Source organism: Coregonus lavaretus, assembly GCF_964263955.1.
Source record: "Coregonus lavaretus genome assembly, chromosome: 7".
NCBI classification, from domain to species: Eukaryota; Metazoa; Chordata; class Actinopteri; order Salmoniformes; family Salmonidae; genus Coregonus; species Coregonus lavaretus.
This window is the reverse complement of record NC_139994.1, coordinates 19,097,613-19,115,306: the sequence shown is the minus strand read 5'-3', so window position 1 is coordinate 19,115,306 and position 17,694 is coordinate 19,097,613. Positions and strand designations below refer to the sequence as shown.

At 48.9% G+C, this 17,694-nt stretch overlaps 1 protein-coding gene across 2 annotated transcripts in view; it reads left to right on the top strand.

Moving 5' to 3' along the window:
• The window catches only part of LOC311132109 (AT-rich interactive domain-containing protein 1A-like), a 47,804-nt gene extending 30,769 nt beyond the window's left edge, over positions 1-17,035 (top strand). The window contains exons 5-19 of one of the 2 annotated variants that reach the window (XM_084165304.1): positions 3,005-3,245; positions 3,519-3,608; positions 3,851-4,021; positions 5,674-5,998; positions 6,904-7,064; positions 7,231-7,331; positions 7,609-7,818; positions 8,039-8,243; positions 10,453-10,585; positions 10,819-10,976; positions 11,297-11,561; positions 11,783-11,879; positions 12,131-12,977; positions 13,201-13,331; positions 13,624-17,035. In XM_084165304.1, the coding sequence (XP_084021430.1) occupies positions 3,005-3,245; positions 3,519-3,608; positions 3,851-4,021; positions 5,674-5,998; positions 6,904-7,064; positions 7,231-7,331; positions 7,609-7,818; positions 8,039-8,243; positions 10,453-10,585; positions 10,819-10,976; positions 11,297-11,561; positions 11,783-11,879; positions 12,131-12,977; positions 13,201-13,331; positions 13,624-15,486 (4,998 nt within the window). In that variant the 3' untranslated portion in view covers positions 15,487-17,035. Of the gene's footprint in view, positions 1-3,004; positions 3,246-3,518; positions 3,609-3,850; positions 4,022-5,673; positions 5,999-6,903; positions 7,065-7,230; positions 7,341-7,608; positions 7,819-8,038; positions 8,244-10,452; positions 10,586-10,818; positions 10,977-11,296; positions 11,562-11,782; positions 11,880-12,130; positions 12,978-13,200; positions 13,332-13,623 lie in introns of both variants that reach the window. The other variant, XM_084165303.1, reaches the window with a different exon arrangement.
• Positions 17,036-17,694: the final 659 nt, after the last annotated feature.

The following is a 17,694-nucleotide window of genomic DNA, read 5'->3' as shown; positions in this document are numbered from 1 at the left end:
CTGCCAGCCCAGTGTTAAGCTCTCTCTCTCTCTGTGTCCAGGCAGCCAGCAGCTCTGTGCAGTCAGCACAATTTAACAGGACAGAGCAGAGCAGGGCTCTCTCTCAGGGTTCTCTCTCTCTGCTGCTGCTAATATCGAGTTGGAAAAAATCAATGACTGGCTGTGGAGTGGGAGTAGTGTAGCTAGGCAGAAGCTCTGTGGATGTGTGTGTGTTTGTGTGTGTGTGTGTGTTTGTGTGTGTGTGTACACAGCGCTGGCTGTATCCAGGGATCACAGCTGACAGTTTTGGTTGGGGGAGATTATTGGGGAATTTTAAAGAGGCAGTGTGTGTGTGTGTGTGCGTCGTGCACCATAACTGGTTATTCAGTTGTTCTCTCTCTAAGCCCCACACTAGGAGGACCATACCTCTTGTCACATTCAGTGTCTCCCTTCCCATGTGTAGCTACTTTTTCCCCAGGTACTTTTGGCGATGTAGCCTCCTTTTCTTGGTGTAGCCTACTTTCCTCTGGTAAAATGCAAGATTAACTTCAAGCAAAACATTAGGAAATGTAGCATTCTTTCTATGTTAAACATTAGAAAATATGATGGTCATGCATTGTTTTTGCAAGAAAGACCTTGCTTTTTCATTGTAAGCTCATTTAATTATGTGGCTGCCAGCCAAATAGCGTTGTTCTTCTTTAATTTGAAGGTATTTTCATCCATATCGGGTGAACTGTTCAGAAATTACATCACTTTTTATACATAGTCCCCCCAATTTAGGGGACCAAAATATTGGGACAAATTCACTTATGTGTATTAAAGTAGTAAAAGTTAAATATTTGGTCCCATATTCATAGCACGCAATGACTACATCAAGCTTGTGACTCTACAAATCAGATTATTTTGTGCCCAATAGAAATGAATGGTAAATAATGTATTGTCATTTTGAAGTCACTTTTGTTGTAAATATGAATAGAATATGTTTCTAAACACTTCTACATCAATGTGGATGCTACTATGATTACGGATAATCCTGAATGAATCGTGTAAAATGATGAGAGAGAAATGTACAGACGCACACATATCATGTCTTGGGGGTATGATATTTGTGCATCTAACTTTCTCACTCATTATTATTCAAGATTCATTCAGGATTATCCGTAATCCTGATAGCATCCACATTAATGTAGAAGTGTTGAGAAACATATTATATTCTTATTTTCAGTAAAAGTGACTCCAAAATGACAATACATTATTTACCATTAATTTCTATTGGGCACAAAATAATCTGAAACCCAACCAAAACAAACAGCAAATGCATCCAACAAATTTGTAGAGTCACAAGCTTGATGTAATCATTGTGTTCTAGGAATATAGGTCCAAATACTAAACTTTTCACTACTTTAATAAACAAGTGAATTTGTCCCAATTCTTTTGGTCCCCTAAAATGGGGGGGACTATGTACAAAAAGTGCTGTAATGTCTAAAGGGTTTACCTGATATGGATGAAAATGCCCTCAAATTAAAGCTTGACAGTCTGCACGTCAACCTCATAGTCATTGTATCATTTTTGGAGCTCACTGTATGTGACCTGTCAATGAGAAGACTACAGAGCACAGCCTTGGAGGATTAACCCCTCACCTCTGACCATAACACCTGCCTTGTGGCCTTGGTGGGATGGAGTTTCTCTTGCTATCTCTCTGAGATGGAGTGGGGCCCTCAGGCAGGGAGGTAGGCATGCAGGCAGGACTGGGGCTGGGCCCTGGGTAGAATGCTACCAATGACTGCTTTACCTGGGCTGCCTCTCTCTCTTTCCCTGCCTCCCGTCAGCCCTGCTGTCAGATGACTGGTCTTGTGATGTGTTCTGTGCCCAGAGTGGGGGAGGTCAGCTAACACTGTTCAGATCCTGACATGGCTCTTTAACCAGGAATGCCTCTTGACTTTTTGATCAAGCCCCCAATCTGAGCGTTTTATTATCCACTTGAACCCCCCTGGGTTGCTCACAGAAAGGGCAGACACTCTTGAGACACATACACACATTCTCGTAATGTCCAAGGCAAGGCCACTACTATAGAGTGGAATTACATACACAGACACACACTCCTTCTCACACACACATGCTCATGCTCAAAATGCCATGTTCTTGCGTGGGTCACGCCACTTACAGCTCTGTGCTGGCAGAGAGAGAGGCATTAAGAGAGAACGAGACAGGGAGGGATGGGAGGCGAGGGTTGCTGAATCATCGTCCTCCTTCTGTCGGCCCCTCTCGGGTGCTCCGTCAGGTCACAGCCCAAAAATAGCACCGGGCGCCGTTTCAACTTGAAAACTGCCAGCTTCGGGGCCGCAGCCAGCCTCTCTGCCTGCCTGCCACAGTGTGAGATTTTTGTGGGAATACTTGGCCACCTTCCAGTGAGTGTTTTTTCTCCACCTCCTCCCTTCACCTCTTTTTTTTCTCTCCTTTCCCTCACTCCCTCCTTCCTCCTCTGATGTCTGTCAGATGAGCTAGCTAGCGGTTAGAGGAGAGGAGCACATGGGATCCACGTGACTACAGACAGCGTGTGTAAACAACTCAACTTCCTGCTCAAACACAATCATCACCTCACCTCTCCTGCCAATATCATTACCACACATGGCATTAGGGCCTGACTGAATCCTGAACTGGATAAAATGTAATCTCCGCAATGTATTTTGAATAGCCAGATGGATAAATGGTGACGCTGATGTTTCTGAATTGAACACAGGATTGCAGTGTTTCTGCTGAGATGGATCACACAGCCTCTCTCTAAAGGGAGCTGGTGGGTTGTGGTCTTCTTCTCTTGATTCTGGTCATGTGGATCCCCTCTAGACTTTGGACAGATGTGATGACTGTTGGCTTTTGCTGCACAATATGTCTGAACCGTACAACCCACAATATCCAAGTGAACATCACACTGTCTATTGAATAACCAAAACCATGTCTTCCAAATAAAGAAATACTGTTTCTCGATTCATTCTGTGGTTCTAACTCTCTCTTCCTCTCGTTCCAGGACCTGTCTGGTTCCATAGATGACCTACCGACGGGTACGGAGGGGGCTCTGAGTCCGGGCGTCAGCACGTCGGGGGTGTCCAGTAGCCAGGGGGAACAGAGTAACCCCGCCCAGTCACCCTTCTCACCTCACACCTCGCCCCACTTGCCTGGCATACGCGGGCCCTCCCCCTCCCCTGTGGGCTCCCCTGTCAGCGTCACCCCCTCCCGCTCTGGACCCCTCTCACCTGCTGCCGTGCCAGGTTAGTACACAGAGAGAGAGAGAGAGAGAGAGAGAGAGAGAGAGAGAGAGAGAGAGAGGGAGACGCACACGTTTAGCATATATAAGTGGTCTATAGAGCCGCTGATGTTGGTTTCCAGAGGGAAGCAGTAATATCCTATCACATAGTACATGTCCAGCTTCCTAAAGCCGGTGTAAAACATCACTTTGTTGTAAGATATAGAAGCATGGTCTGTTTGTTATGATGCCCAGTGGGTCTGAATCTCTCCGGTGCTCTCTGATGATGATCACGCAGGTAACCAGATGCCTCCCCGGCCGCCCAGCGTCCATTCAGACGGCATCCTCCACTCGTCCATGAACCAGTCAGCCATCGGCCAGGACAGGGGTGAGTAGGAAAAGATATAGGTCGTGTTTGAGATCGACTACCCTGGCACGGGCGACGGCAGCCAGCACGATCTACAAATCACCTTACTTATTTATGGTTTGGATAAGGACAGATTGGCATTCAACACCCGTCCCTCGATGGGCTTTTAGGAGACGAAAACTACACTTCTATGGCTGCTGTGTGTAAATTAAAGAGTGTAGCTAACTTTTTCCTGTCCTCCATCCTCTCTCTCTCTTTTGTAGTGTACATGCGTAACCCTCAGATGCCTCCGTACGGGTCACCGCAGCAACCTGGCTCCGCCTTATCCCCTCGCCAGTCGTCGGGAGGCCAGATGCATCCTGGGATGGGGCCCTACCCTCAGAACAATTCCATGGGGAACTACGGCCCTCAGGGCGGACAGTACGGACCACAAGGTGAAGCCCCGTATACACAGCTCGTACACAATGAAGTCATTAAGTTGGTTCTGTCCCGCATAACGATGACTGGCCAAAAGATTCCAGGTCTCTCTTGAAAAGGAGACTAACCTGGTTAAATAAATGTTAGGAAGATACGGTCACAACTATGTAGACCTCATACAAACAGATAGCAGCTACGCATTGTTTTTTGGTGCTCCATGTGAGTAAAACCACTGATGGAAGGCTACATGCACCTTGGTTTTAATGGGATACTTCAGGATTTTGTCAATGAAGCCCTTTATCTACTTCCCCAGAGTCAGATGAACTCATGGATACAATTTTTTATGTCTCTGCGTGCTGTTTGAAGGAAGTTGCTAACTAGCTTTAGCGCAGTTGCTAACTAGCGTTACCGCAATGACTGAAAGTCTATGGTAACTGCTAGCATGCTAGTAAATACCATAGACTTCCAGTCATTGCGCTAATTGTAGTTAGCAGTGGCTCGTGGATGCAGAGACATAAACAAGGTATCCATCAGTTCATCTAACTCTGGGGAAGTAGATAAAGTGCTTCATTGCCAAAATCCCGAAGTATCCATGTCTGTTAAGAGCTGCTGAACGATTTTCTCACAGCTTAGTGAAAGGAGTGGGGGAGGAAGAGAAGGGGAAATAAAAGTGTCAACAGGATATGATCCTCCTATTCTAGCTCTTACTGAAGCCCTGTAGTAACCATGTGCTCCCCTTTGCTGCTTTAACGTGCTATTGCTGTAACATACACACAGGCCTCGTTCCTGATCGTAAAGCCATTGATTGTCGAGATAGTAGGAGCACTGTACTTTATAGCCTTTTATTGCTCTCTGGACCGTTAAAAAAGATCAGAACATTCTAATCTTCCAAAAGATTTTTCAATTGTCCTACAACCACCAGTGTTTCTGAGGTAGCCTAGATACAGAGAACCTTTTGAAGCTGCATTTTGAATGTAGAATAGATGTATAAAAATATGTGATTTTCTCTAGCTCTCTCCCTCAGAGGACTTTTTTTCCCACAGTCTTTGAAGAAGTATGGAGACAGATTACTCATCGAATCAGACTCTAGCCCAGCATCTACACCCTCTGTCATCAGCTAGCATGTCAGAACAGAAACTGAGAGAGAGACCATATCTGTGGAGTTAAATTTAGACGTGGACCACAGAAACTCCCAGCCAGGTTTCTATATGTCGGAGGCTAGAAGGTTTCTATGAGGCAGGTTCACCACAGGCTACATACAACAGGCCTAAAGATGCACCACAGGTATCGATCTATCTGCTTGAATAGAAACCTAAAGATTCACCACAGGTATCGATCTATCTGCTTGAATAGAAACCTAAAGATTCACCACAGGTATCGATCTATCTGCTTGAATAGAAACCTAAAGATTCACCACAGGTATCGATCTATCTGCTTGAATAGAAACATCCTCCTTTTTAAACTCAAATAGTAGGCCTAGCTGTTAAGTCCTTTTTCTTATTTAGGTTTAGGACTATTGCTGTGTTAGAGTAAGACCTGGGTTGTATACAGTAAAAATACAACATTTTGAAACTTGAGTGAAATAGGGAGGTACTACATGGACAAATGACGGTGTGCCCTCTAGAACAGTCCCCTGATGTCTTTCTCTCTCTCGCTCCCCACCCTCCAGGTTACCCCAGACAGCCCGGCTACAGTGGCATGCCCAACGCCAACTACCCTGGAGGTCCAGGGGGCATGAACCCTATGCCAGGCCAGGCTGGTGGGGCGCCGTACGCAGGCATGCCCCCTGGCAGGATGGGTCCGGGTCAGATGGGTGCTCGCCCCTACGGCCCCGGCCCTGGGATGGGCCCCAATATGGGCCCTGGCATGCCCCCACAGGTGACCTCTGGGATGTGCCCCCCTCCAGGCATGAACAGGAAGGGCCCCGGGGGCCCTCCGGATGCAGCCTCCGCCATGCACCACGGTGGCCCCGGAGCCAACTCTATACATAACAGGTAGGCCGCCTGGTCTGCACTCAACGACACAGTATTGCTGCTTTAGGAGACAGTTCAGCATTGCGTGCCATTCAGTATTACATGGTTCATCTCTTTGTTGGAAAGAAAACCCCATTGTCTGCTGTGTGTGAGAGGAGAGGTCAGGTGTGCGCCGAACAGCTAAGATGTAGACCAGTCAGTCTACCAGTCAGGCAGGGTAACACAGAACACAGGGACAGAGAGGAAATGGAGGTGGCTTATGAAAACAGTGATCCAGGCAGTGAGTCGCACAGTTGTTCAGTCAGGAAGTCAGCTGAGCCTCAGAGCAGAGAAACAGCTCCAGAGACAGACAGACAGACGGACAGGTGGAGAAGCCCGGAGACCCAGACGGGTACATCAGGAGTTAAGACGGCCCTGTTTAGTAGGGAGTAAAACGTTTTGAAACAGGGAGAAATACTCTTTATTTTTTTACTTTTTTAAAGTGTTTTACTATGGTGTGCCCTACTGAACACAACCCAGGTGTCCACTGAGGATGTTGAGCAGAGAGGGAAGGTAAAAAGGGAAGTAGATAACAAGGGATTTTAGGCAGATGTGGGCCTCTGTAAGTAAAGAGAGGGATGAGAAATACAGTATTCAGACATTTAGTTGGTTTTGTTTGTTAGAAATGATTAATTTCGTCGGATGAAAACCTTTTATCTCCAAAACACAAACTTTTCAGGAAATTGAAAAAACAGCCATATTTTCCCATTGACGAACATACAATTATGAAACTTCAAAGGTATTTTGAATACGTTTTCGTTACGAGGTTTTCATCCGACAGCGACGATATTCTTTCGTTTATGTTTTGAATATTGCCATGTTGTTTTATAACTGTGTCATGTATCGTAACCATTGTGAATGGATTTCTGTTGTTGTTGCCCCCTCAGGCCTCCAGGCTACCCCCCCAACATGCCCCAGGGGATGATGGGAGTAGGATCTTCGTACGGCCCGGGGCCGGGGGCTATCAACAGCATGCAGGGCATGATGAACCAGGGAGGACCCTACGGAGTAGGGCCCATGGGAGGGAACATGGCCAACAACACACCTGGTGAGTCTGTTGCATCTGGACATTTTTCTATCACCCAACTCAAGTGGACAACATTTTTGCTTTTGGCATATCATCTGATGTGATATTTGAAATGGTATAGAATTGTCAATGAATTGGATTGAAATGTTACTTAACTAATAAGTAACATTTGTTCTCCATCTGCCAGGCATGGCTCCTAGCCCTGAGTTTGGCATCGATGTCAAATTGAACCCAGCCCAGAAGATGAACAACAAGGTGGACGGCACGCCCAAACCTGAAACCAAGAAGGTAAAGAAGGTTTGTGGTTACGACTTGTGGTACTGAATGATACAGTCAGAATGAGAGAGCTGCATGGTTGTGTTTGTGTGTAGAAATAGAATCCCTAGAATGGTCAAAGCCCCTCTGACCATGTCAATTTGACTGGTAACCTCATGGGTACACTCAATATGGCTGACCTAGTATTGGGATTCTACTACTATTGCTTAATGAGTGGAAGTAAGTTGAAGTCAATGGTGAATATCATGCCAAATCCTCACCTCTTCCTCCTCCCATCTCCCTCTTTCAGAAGTCAAACTCTTCGACGACGACCAATGAGAAAATAACTCGTCTGTATGAGCTGGGTCCGGAGCCGGAGAGGAGGACGTGGGTAGACCGGTACCTGGCGTTCACTGAGGAGAAGGCCACGGGCATGACCAACCTTCCCGCCGTGGGACGCAAACCTCTGGACCTCTTCAGACTTTACGTCTCAGTCAAAGAGATAGGAGGCCTCACACAGGTCAGTGCTTGTGTATAGCGTGTTAGTGTGTCTGTGCTTGCGTGTATCTGTGTGTTTTAGTATACCGACATCATTATTTGCCTGATAATCTTGTCTTATTGTCACTTCATTTTTCTACAGCAGTTTAGAGTTGTTCTATGAACATCACATAGTTACCTAGTTTGGACTGTATTGGGTAGCTGTGGTGTTCTAATCTCTCCTCGCTCCTTCCGCCCACCAGGTGAACAAGAATAAGAAGTGGAGGGAGTTGTCCACCAACCTGAACGTGGGCACGTCCAGCAGCGCCGCCAGCTCTCTGAAGAAGCAGTACATCCAGTGTCTGTACGCCTTCGAGTGCAAGATCGAACGTGGCGAGGACCCGCCCCCGGATCTCTTCATCGAAGCCAAAAAGACCACCCAGCCCAAGATTCAGCCCCCCAGCCCAGGTCTGTGTTGTGTGTGTCTCTTTGTCTTTGTGTGTGTCTGTGTGCATCAGCCCCCCAGCCCAGGTCCGTGTTGTGTGTGTGTCTTTGTCTTTGTGTGTGTCTGTGTGCATCAGCCCCCCAGCCCAGGTCCGTGTTGTGTGTGTGTCTTTGTCTTTGTGTGTGTCTGTGTGCATCAGCCCCCCAGCCCAGGTCCGTGTTGTGTGTGTGTCTTTGTCTTTGTGTGTGTCTGTGTGCATCAGCCCCCCAGCCCAGGTCCGTGTTGTGTGTGTCTCTTTGTCTTTGTGTGTGTCTGTGTGCATCAGCCCCCCAGCCCAGGTCCGTGTTGTGTGTGTCTCTTTGTCTTTGTGTGTGTCTGTGTGCATCAGCCCCCCAGCCCAGGTCCGTGTTGTGTGTGTGTGTCTTTGTCTTTGTGTGTGTCTGTGTGCATCAGCCCCCTAGCCCATGTCAGTGCTGGACACTCAAACTAATACTTCACATTCCCTCCCTCCCATACCGACTCTGCTCAGTTTGAGTTATAGATAGTCACATTGATTCAACTGGAATGAATGAATGAATGTTTAATTTCTCTATCACATAGATCTCTCATTTCCCTCCTTGCCCCATATAACTGGGCCATAAACTAGCATATTTTACTGTATCCTATTAATTGTCAAGTTAAAAGGCAATCTTACAACATCATTTATCATCTCCTCTATATGAGCCACCTTCCTCTATAAATCACCACTGTTTTGGCTTAGGATAAACTAGCTGTAAGTGATAGCGTTGCCAAGGTAGTAAGTCACAGGCGTGTCTGTGGTGTCCTCCGACAGTTTCATGAGCATATCTGGGGGAATACTTCCTGGCATTTACCAAAGTGTGTGTGTGTGTGTGTAAAGACGAGGTGGGGAATCGACGTGTCCTTTAGCCTGGTGTGTGTTGGTCTGTTTGGTATGTGTCCTCTCCTAGATGTCAACGTCCCTCAGCCGCCTCAGACCACAAACACTCATTCAGTTTATTCTAAACATATTGGTATGCTGAGGCCGTCCTGTGGTTGTCTATGAGAGGCACATACCGTGTGTTTGTTCTGTGGTAACTCAGTCTAATGCTGGAGGTTAAAAGGGGCTGTCCTCAGTCATCTGCTCCCCGCTGCTTCTCTCGTCAGGGGGGTGTTATGTTTTGTCGGTGTTCTCACCCTAAATGCTATTTATTTTGGAGAGGCTGGTCTCTGTTATCCCCCAGGCTGCCTGGCCAGACACACCATGATGACATGATGCCAGAACCAGCCACGTGCTCCTCAGCAGTCTTGCTCTGCTGGTCTGGCCCAGCCAAGCCAAGGATGCTGTGGGGAGGAGGGATGGGGGGGTAGGGAGAGGTTATGGGGGTGCAGGAAGATCCTCTGTGGTGGGGAGTCAGTGTCAGGGAGTTGGGGGAAGGGACGAGGATAAAGGGGGATCGTCTGATGCCCTCCATTACTAGCTGCTTCTACTACTACAGGGCCTTGTGCCTAGTGTCTGGTTCCTGGCCCACGGCTTCACAGGCAACCCTCTCTCTCCCTCCCTCCCTCCCTCCCTGGAGCTTTGTGCTGAGCCAGAAAATGATGAATGGGAAAAGGGGTGTGTGGTGTGTGTAAAGTTACACACATTTTTTTGCTCCCCCCTGAGATTCTGCCTCCCTCCTCCTTCCCTTCTCTTCAGCTGTAGTAGAGGGAAGTCCCTGCCCCGGGGGAGGGAGGGAGGGAGGGCAGACTGATGTGCGCGGTGCTGTATGTGACAAGTGAGAAAATGTGAATAACTGTGACCTGCCAATGACCTCCTGTGTGTGTGTTTGTGTGTGTGTTAATGAATGGAACACATGACTCATCAGACAGGCGTGCTAATAGTGAGAAGTCCTGAGCCGGGCAAGGGAAGAGAGCCACCCCCATGCCATGCAACACAAACACACTGGGCCATGTGGTAATCTGACGGAGGCTGACTTTAGATCATTGTTTCCTGGTGACTTTGTGATACCGGCAGCTAGGCATGCTGAGATGAAGGATTCAGCTCCTCTGTGTGTGGGTGCCCAAAGCCAGCCTGACTCCTCTGTGCACTGTGTGTGCAGTCTGGGATTTGAGAGAGAGGTTTAGCCTCAACACTGGGCTGAGGCGATCTCTCTCACTGTGAGCCTCTATACTACCACTGAGGCTGTGTGGGATTTGTCTAAAATGTGCGTATCTCTACTGTGTGTGTTGCAGCTGGGTCTGGATCTCTGCAGGGCCCCCAGACCCCCCAGTCCACCAGTAGTTCCATGGCAGAGGGGGGGGACCTGAAGCCCCCCACCCCAGCCTCCACCCCTCACAGCCAGATGCCCCCCATTCCAGGAGTCAGGTACCTATGACACTCTCTCTACCACTGTCTCAAAACATCCTCTCACTCTCTACTATACCTGACAACAATCTCATCTCTTCCACTGAAGAAGAGTTGGTAACAAAAACAGAATAGATTTTTCCATTCAAGGGGAAGCAAACTGATTAACAACACAATTGAAAGCAATATTTAGCTTGTTTATTTTGTGGGTAATTAACTCTCTCTTTCTCTCTCTCTATCTCCCTTCCCTATAGGCTGCAGGACCCGTTTGCAGACGGGGGCGACCCGGCGTTTGCCAGACGGAACTCTATGACCCCCAACAGCTACCAGTCTGGGATGGGTGGTCCAGAGATGATGGCCCGCATGGGGCCTTACGAACCCAACAAGGACCCCTTTGGTGGCATGAGGAAAGGTGAGCAATGGGTTAACTGGCTTTTAGACATTTTATTTGGAGGTCACAGGAAATTGTACAAGAATACTGTACGAAGACTTGGAGTATATTGTCTATCATCCTGTGTGATCATGTGTGGCTCAGTTGGTTAAGAATGTGGAGCTAGCAACACCAAGATTGTGGCTTTGTGGGTTCACAGCATCTGCTAAGTGGCCTAGACAAACTTGTCCCATACAATATTGAGAATAGGAGAGGGCCTAGAACTGAGCCCTGGGGGACACCAGTGGTGAGAGCACGTGGTGCGGAGACAGATTTAACCCAAACTCTTTGTGTCTCTGCAGCTGGAGAGCAATTCATGACTCCAGGGCCGGGCCCTAACAGTGGTATGGAGGGGCAGTTCAACAGAGGCCCCCCAGGGCCAATGGGCCCCAACATGCAGATGGGTCAGAGACAACAGTACCCCTACGGACCTGGATATGACAGGAGACAGGAGCCAGGGATGGGTCCTGACGGAAGTATGGGTCCTGGAGCCCCCCAGCCCAACCTGATGCCTTCAGGGGCTGATTCTGGGATGTACTCCCCCAGCCGACCCCCACCAGTGCAACGGTCAGTACCTCAAACTGGGCTAAGTCACATAATGGATCTTCTACATGTTAAATAGTTACTGTATTTTCTCAAGAAGGATTTGATCTCGGTGTGAGCTTATGTGATCTATTCAAGCATTTACTTTCTCTTATTTTGTGTTTTCTGTGTAGGTTATTTTCGATAAGTTCTGCTGCATTTCAATTGCCAAAGTGTTAGTTTGTTAACCTTGCATGTTGTTTCAGGCATGATTCCTATGGTAATCAGTACCCTGGCCAAGGAGCGCCACCTGGTGGCCCCTACCCCAATCAGCAGCCAGGAATGTTTCCACAGCAACAACCCGTAAGAACATTTTGTCCACTGCTCTCTTTGTATACCCATATCTGCTTCAGAAGCCTTGTAAATGTTCAGTTAAAATGGACTTGCATTTATCAGTATAACTTATTCAGTGTAATGAATGTGGTATGTTATATTGATACGATATGACTGGGGAAAAAATATATATATATATAATAACTTGAAATGTATTGAATTCATAATCAATACCATTAGTTTGATATTGAGATGCTAACAATGTGTCTGTCTGTCTTCAGAACTACAAGCGTTCTCCAGGCGATGGGGCCTACGGTCCCCCAGCAAAGCGTCATGAGGGGGATGGGATGTACAATGTCCCCTTCAGCGGTCAGCAACAGCCAGGGCCCCAGCCCTCTGGGGCCCCACAGGGCCAACAGGACATGTACAATCAGTACAACGCAGGCTACCCCGGCTCTGACCGCCGACCACCTGGCCCCCAGGGCCAGTTCCCATTCCCCTTCGGCCGAGACCGGGGGCCCTCTAGCGGGGGCCCAAGCTCCCAGTCCCCCATGCCTCCCCAAATGATGGGCAGCCCTATGCAGGTGGCCCCTGACGGTCCTCAGGGCCCCATGTGGCAGGGACGCAACGAGATGGGCTACCCCAACTACCCCAACCGCCAGGGGCCTCCAGGACCTGGCCAGGGGCCCCCCCAGGGCTACCACAGCATGAACCGCTCTGAGGAGATGATGCCAGGGGCCGACCAGCGGATTAACCACGAGGGCCAGTGGCCGGGACACCCCAGCCAGAGACAATCCCCCTACGGGCCGGGGCCGGGGGGCTCGGGTCCCCCCATGTCCAGACCTCTGCAGTCCAACTATCAGAGCTCCCAGAACCATATTTCCCAGGTGTCGAGCCCCGCCCCCATGCCCCGCCCCATGGAGAGCCGGACGTCCCCCTCCAAGTCGCCCTACATGCACTCAGGCATCAAGATGCAGAAGGCGGGGCCCCCCGTGCCCGCGTCCCACATAGGCCAGGCCCCTGTGCAGCCCCCTCTCATCAGGCGGGACATAGCCTTCCCCCCAGGGTCGGTGGAGGCCTCCCAACCCATCCTCAAACCCCGAGGACGACTCACCATGAAAGACATCGGTATGCAAGTGTTGGCTGATTTTTCACCCAAAACTTGCCATTTTCAGGAGATTAAATGTTAGCAGACCCTTTGCACAAAGTCACTTTATATATATTTATTTATTATTATTATTATTATTATTATACTACTAACTATTTGTAATTTTCAAGTGATCTAATGCTAGTAAAGTGGTGCCATCATCCTGTATCAGTCACTGATGTATTTTCTGCTGTGTTCTCTCAGGCACCCCAGAGGCCTGGAGAGTGATGATGTCACTGAAGTCAGGCTTACTAGCTGAGAGCACTTGGGCCTTGGACACCATTAATATTCTACTGTACGATGACAACAGCATTTCTACTTTCAACCTCTGTCAGGTGAGTTACAACAACAGGCCTTAGAATGAAACACCCATAATTATTTTATTATATTAATATTATACTTAAAAAATATTACATTTTGAAGTTATCTTACCAGTTGATAGTGTTCTTCTCTAAGAAGCATTCCAATAAAACTTCAAAATGTCAATATGTATTGTCTGACATTATCCTCCATCCAGATTTTCTAGGTTGTCCTGATCACATCTCTGAATAAGGAATTAATGCGTGATTATATTTGTCATTGATGTGGATGTCTAACTACAGCCTGTCCTATCCTGTCTCCTCTCAGCTGCCTGGGTTCCTGGAGCTGGTAGTGGAGTATTTCAGACGCTGCCTCATCGAGATCTTCGGCATCCTGAAGGAGTATGAGGTGGGAGACCCTGGCCAGCGGACGCTCGTTGACCCGCATGCTGCCGACGAAGACTGCTCCGATGAAGAGCTACCTGAGCAGGAGGACATGGAGGAGGACGAGGAAGAAGAGGAGGATGAAGAGGAGGAGGAGAGGAAGAGCAACGCAGACACCACCACCTCATCGCAGCAGGTCCAGGTGAAACAGGAGGAGGTGGAGAAAGAGGAGAAATCCACAACAGAGAAGTCGACAGCAGAGGAGGAGCGGGAAGGAGGAGAGTCTTCTTCCTCCTCCTCTGCGCCTCAGGACTCCAGCCTCCCCCAGGAGAAACCCAAACAGGCCAGTAAGTTTGACAAGCTGCCCATCAAGATGGTGCGTAAGAAAGACCCCTTTCCCGGTTGCCGTTCCAGTAAGCTAGGCCGGCGGCAGAGCTTCGACAGCGGACTGATCCACTGGAGTATCGGTGGGGGGGACACCACGGAACACATCCAGACCCACTTCGAGAGCCGGTCTGACCTCCTCAAGCAGCGGAAACGGGTGTCGCCGTCAGCCACAGAGAGCAGGAAGAAGGTGACGGTGTCAGAACACCCTGAGAAGAACATCTCCCCTGCAGAGAAGACCACCAAGACCTCCGCCCCAACCACGCCCGCCCCGGTCACCGCCACCATTGACGACGTCCTGTCGGCCCGGCCGGGCTCGGTGACGGAGGAGGCTGTGCGAGGAGCAGCCGAGGAGCAGAAGGTGAATGGGGGGAAGTTCTTGTTCTCCATCCGCCAGGCGCAGCAGAGCCGACGCAACATCACCATCCTGGAGGACGAGCCTCATAGCAAGGACGAGACCCCGCTGAGCACGCTGTCTGACTGGCAGGATGCCCTGGCCCGCCGCTGCGTCTGCATCTCCAACATCGTCCGATCGCTCTCCTTCATCCCCGGCAACGACCTGGAGATGTCCAAACACCCGGGGCTGCTGCTGCTGCTGGGCCGTCTGGTCCTGCTCCACCACCGCCACCCAGAGAGGAAACAGGCCCCCGTCACCTACGAGAAGGAGGAGGAGGAGGACGAGGGGGTGAGCTGTGAGAGGGACGAGTGGTGGTGGGACTGTCTGGAGGTCCTCAGGGAGAACTGCCTGGTCACTCTGGCTAACATCTCCGGCCAGCTGGACCTGTCCATCTACCCAGAGAGCATCTGTCTGCCCTTGCTGGACGGCCTGCTCCACTGGGCTGTTTGTCCCTCAGCTGAGGCCTTGGACCCCTTCCCCATGCTGGGGCCCCACGGGGCCCTATCCCCCCAGAGACTGGTGCTGGAGACCCTCAGCAAGCTGAGCATCCAGGACAACAATGTGGACCTTATCCTGGCCACGCCGCCATTCAGCAGGCTGGAGAAGCTGTACGGGACGCTGGTGCGTCTGGTCGGAGAGAGGAAGGTGGCCGTCTGCAGGGAAATGTCTGTGGTCTTACTGGCCAACCTGGCCCAGGGAGACAGCATGGCGGCTAGGGCCATCGCTGTGCAGAAGGCCAGCGTAGGTAACCTCCTGGGCTTCCTGGAGGACAGTCTAGCGGCCACGCAGTACCAGCAGAGCCAGAGTTCCCTGATACACCTACAGGGGGCGCACTTTGAGCCCACCAGTGTAGACATGATGCGGCGAGCAGCCCGCGCCCTGCACGCCATGGCTAAGGTGGAGGAGAACCACTCAGAGTTCACCCTGTACGAGTCCCGCCTACTGGACATCTCTGTCTCACCACTCATGAACTCTCTGGTGTCCCATGTGATCTGTGACGTACTCTTTCTGATTGGCCAGTCATGACAGCCGTGGGGGTTTCAGCTTCGCTTTCTCTTTCTGTTCCCCCACCCCGTTCTTCACCCCCCCCCCCCCCCCTTTATTTTTTTGGTGTGTCTGTTGAGTGTGAGTGGGAAAACTAAGAGCAAAACTGACTGTCCTTTTTTTTTATTTATGCAAAGTCACCTCGGATTCCACTGTCTGTCCTTTCTACCCCCCTGGTTCTCACTTAAAGGACGGATTTACTGAAGTAGCGGTGGAGTTAATCATTCTGGAACACGGAAACTGAGAAACTAACGTGGATATGATGTGATAAAACAGATTAGATGGAACCCTGGCTTGGGAGGGAGGGAGAGAGCTGCCCTGCGGGAAACAACTTTTTTTAATGAAAAGATTTTAAAAAATCGACACAAAAAAGAAAACATAAAAACTGTAACCAAAGTTGCTGTCTCATTTACAGTGAGTTTGGGGGATATATGTGCCCAGGTTCTCCTCCCTTGGAGTTGGCAGGGGGGTGGTGAGCAGGGCGGGCATGGACAGGGAAAACCCGTTTTTGGTTCATGTACGGTGGAACAGACTCCTGGACTCTGGTTTGGTATACTGCTGTAACTTGGATGCTATATACTCAGCCCTACAGGACCCAGGTTATCAGCTGTGAACAGACAGACGGACATCTTCAACGGGGAGGCCTGTGCAGTAGATTGTAGGACTTTTTTTCCCTGTACTGTACACCTTAAAAACAACTGTAAACATACTGTAATAATACTGTTTCACACTGAGATACGCTGGCTTGGCAGCAAACTGTAGTTTTAAAAAATGAATTTAGTTTAATGTTGAACTGAGAGAGATGACAAAAGGCTTTCCCCCCAAAGTATCGTGAACCTTACAACACCCCGACCTCTTCTCTTTGTCCCTCGATTGTATGACTTGACCCTTATAAAAGAAGTCCCCTCTTAGGACTGCTCCTCTACTCTAGACGCAGTCCCGACTGCTGTGTATATATAATGTTGTACATTACACCTCTCTCTTCTCTCTTTCTCTCTAACCCTTTTGTTGCTCTTCACCATTTTTAATCTTAGATGAATTAAAGGTTACACTCAAGTGAAATTCCCTGCATCAAGTTCGCCATGGGATTACCTAACCGTTTGACCCCTCACCCCCGACCCACCCGCCTGTCTCTCGCTACAGGGACTCCGCTGCTGCGACTCCCTCGCAACGCCTCATCCCACACACACCCCCGCGACACACACAGATCAAGTTTGTCTCCAGTACCGCTGAGTCTAACACGACAGAAGCCATGTCTGCTACGGTTCCATTTCAGCTCCTACATCAACAAAGCAAGACCCCTGATGAAGAAATAAAACGTTTGAATTTAGTTTTTTTGTTTTCTTTTGTTTTTCCAGTGATATGGATTCTGCATATTTGTATTTCAGACGATGTAGCTAAAAACTTGATGTAAATTCCTATTTTTTCCTTTTTTTTGGCTTATTGAATATCATTTCTTCATTATGAAATCTTTATACTATATGTTCCACGTGTTACGAATAAATGTACATTAAATCTTCGTAAGACATTTGATGGATTTATTTATTATGGACTTTTGAACGTGTCTGTTATTGGTGGACCTGCAGTCATACACCACGTGTGTATTCACTAGGATCCAAACGGATGCAAACGGGCCGAAACAGGGCAGGACCTAGCTGAACTTTAAAAACTTTCATTTTTGTTGCAAAACGTTTTCCGTTACAAAGCATTTTGCTACAGTGTGCTACACGTCTTTTGGATGTTAGGATCTCTGCTGTAGTCAAGTTGATGCATATATTGTCTGTATGGGTGGTCCTCTGTAGCTCAATTGGTAGAGCATGGCGCTTGTAACGCCAGGGTAGTGGGTTCGATCCCCGGGACCACCCATACGTAAAAATGTATGCACACATGACTGTAAGTCGCTTTGGATAAAAGCGTCTGCTAAATGGCATATTATATTATATTCTTACAATGCAACTGATCTCTACCACATGTATAGGTCATATCCTCCTAGATGTTGCTGATAGTGTCGTATGATGTTATTGAGCATACAACTGTACATACAGTAAGTGTGCCATCTGCCTTCAACTCATAATAAAGGCTTTTGTTAGCTACCTCAAATCGGGTTCAGCCAGGTTCTACTACCATAGAGCCCAATACATTGCTTAAAGGTAGACTCAGTGAAATGACGTTGCCACGAGCAGCACCGGA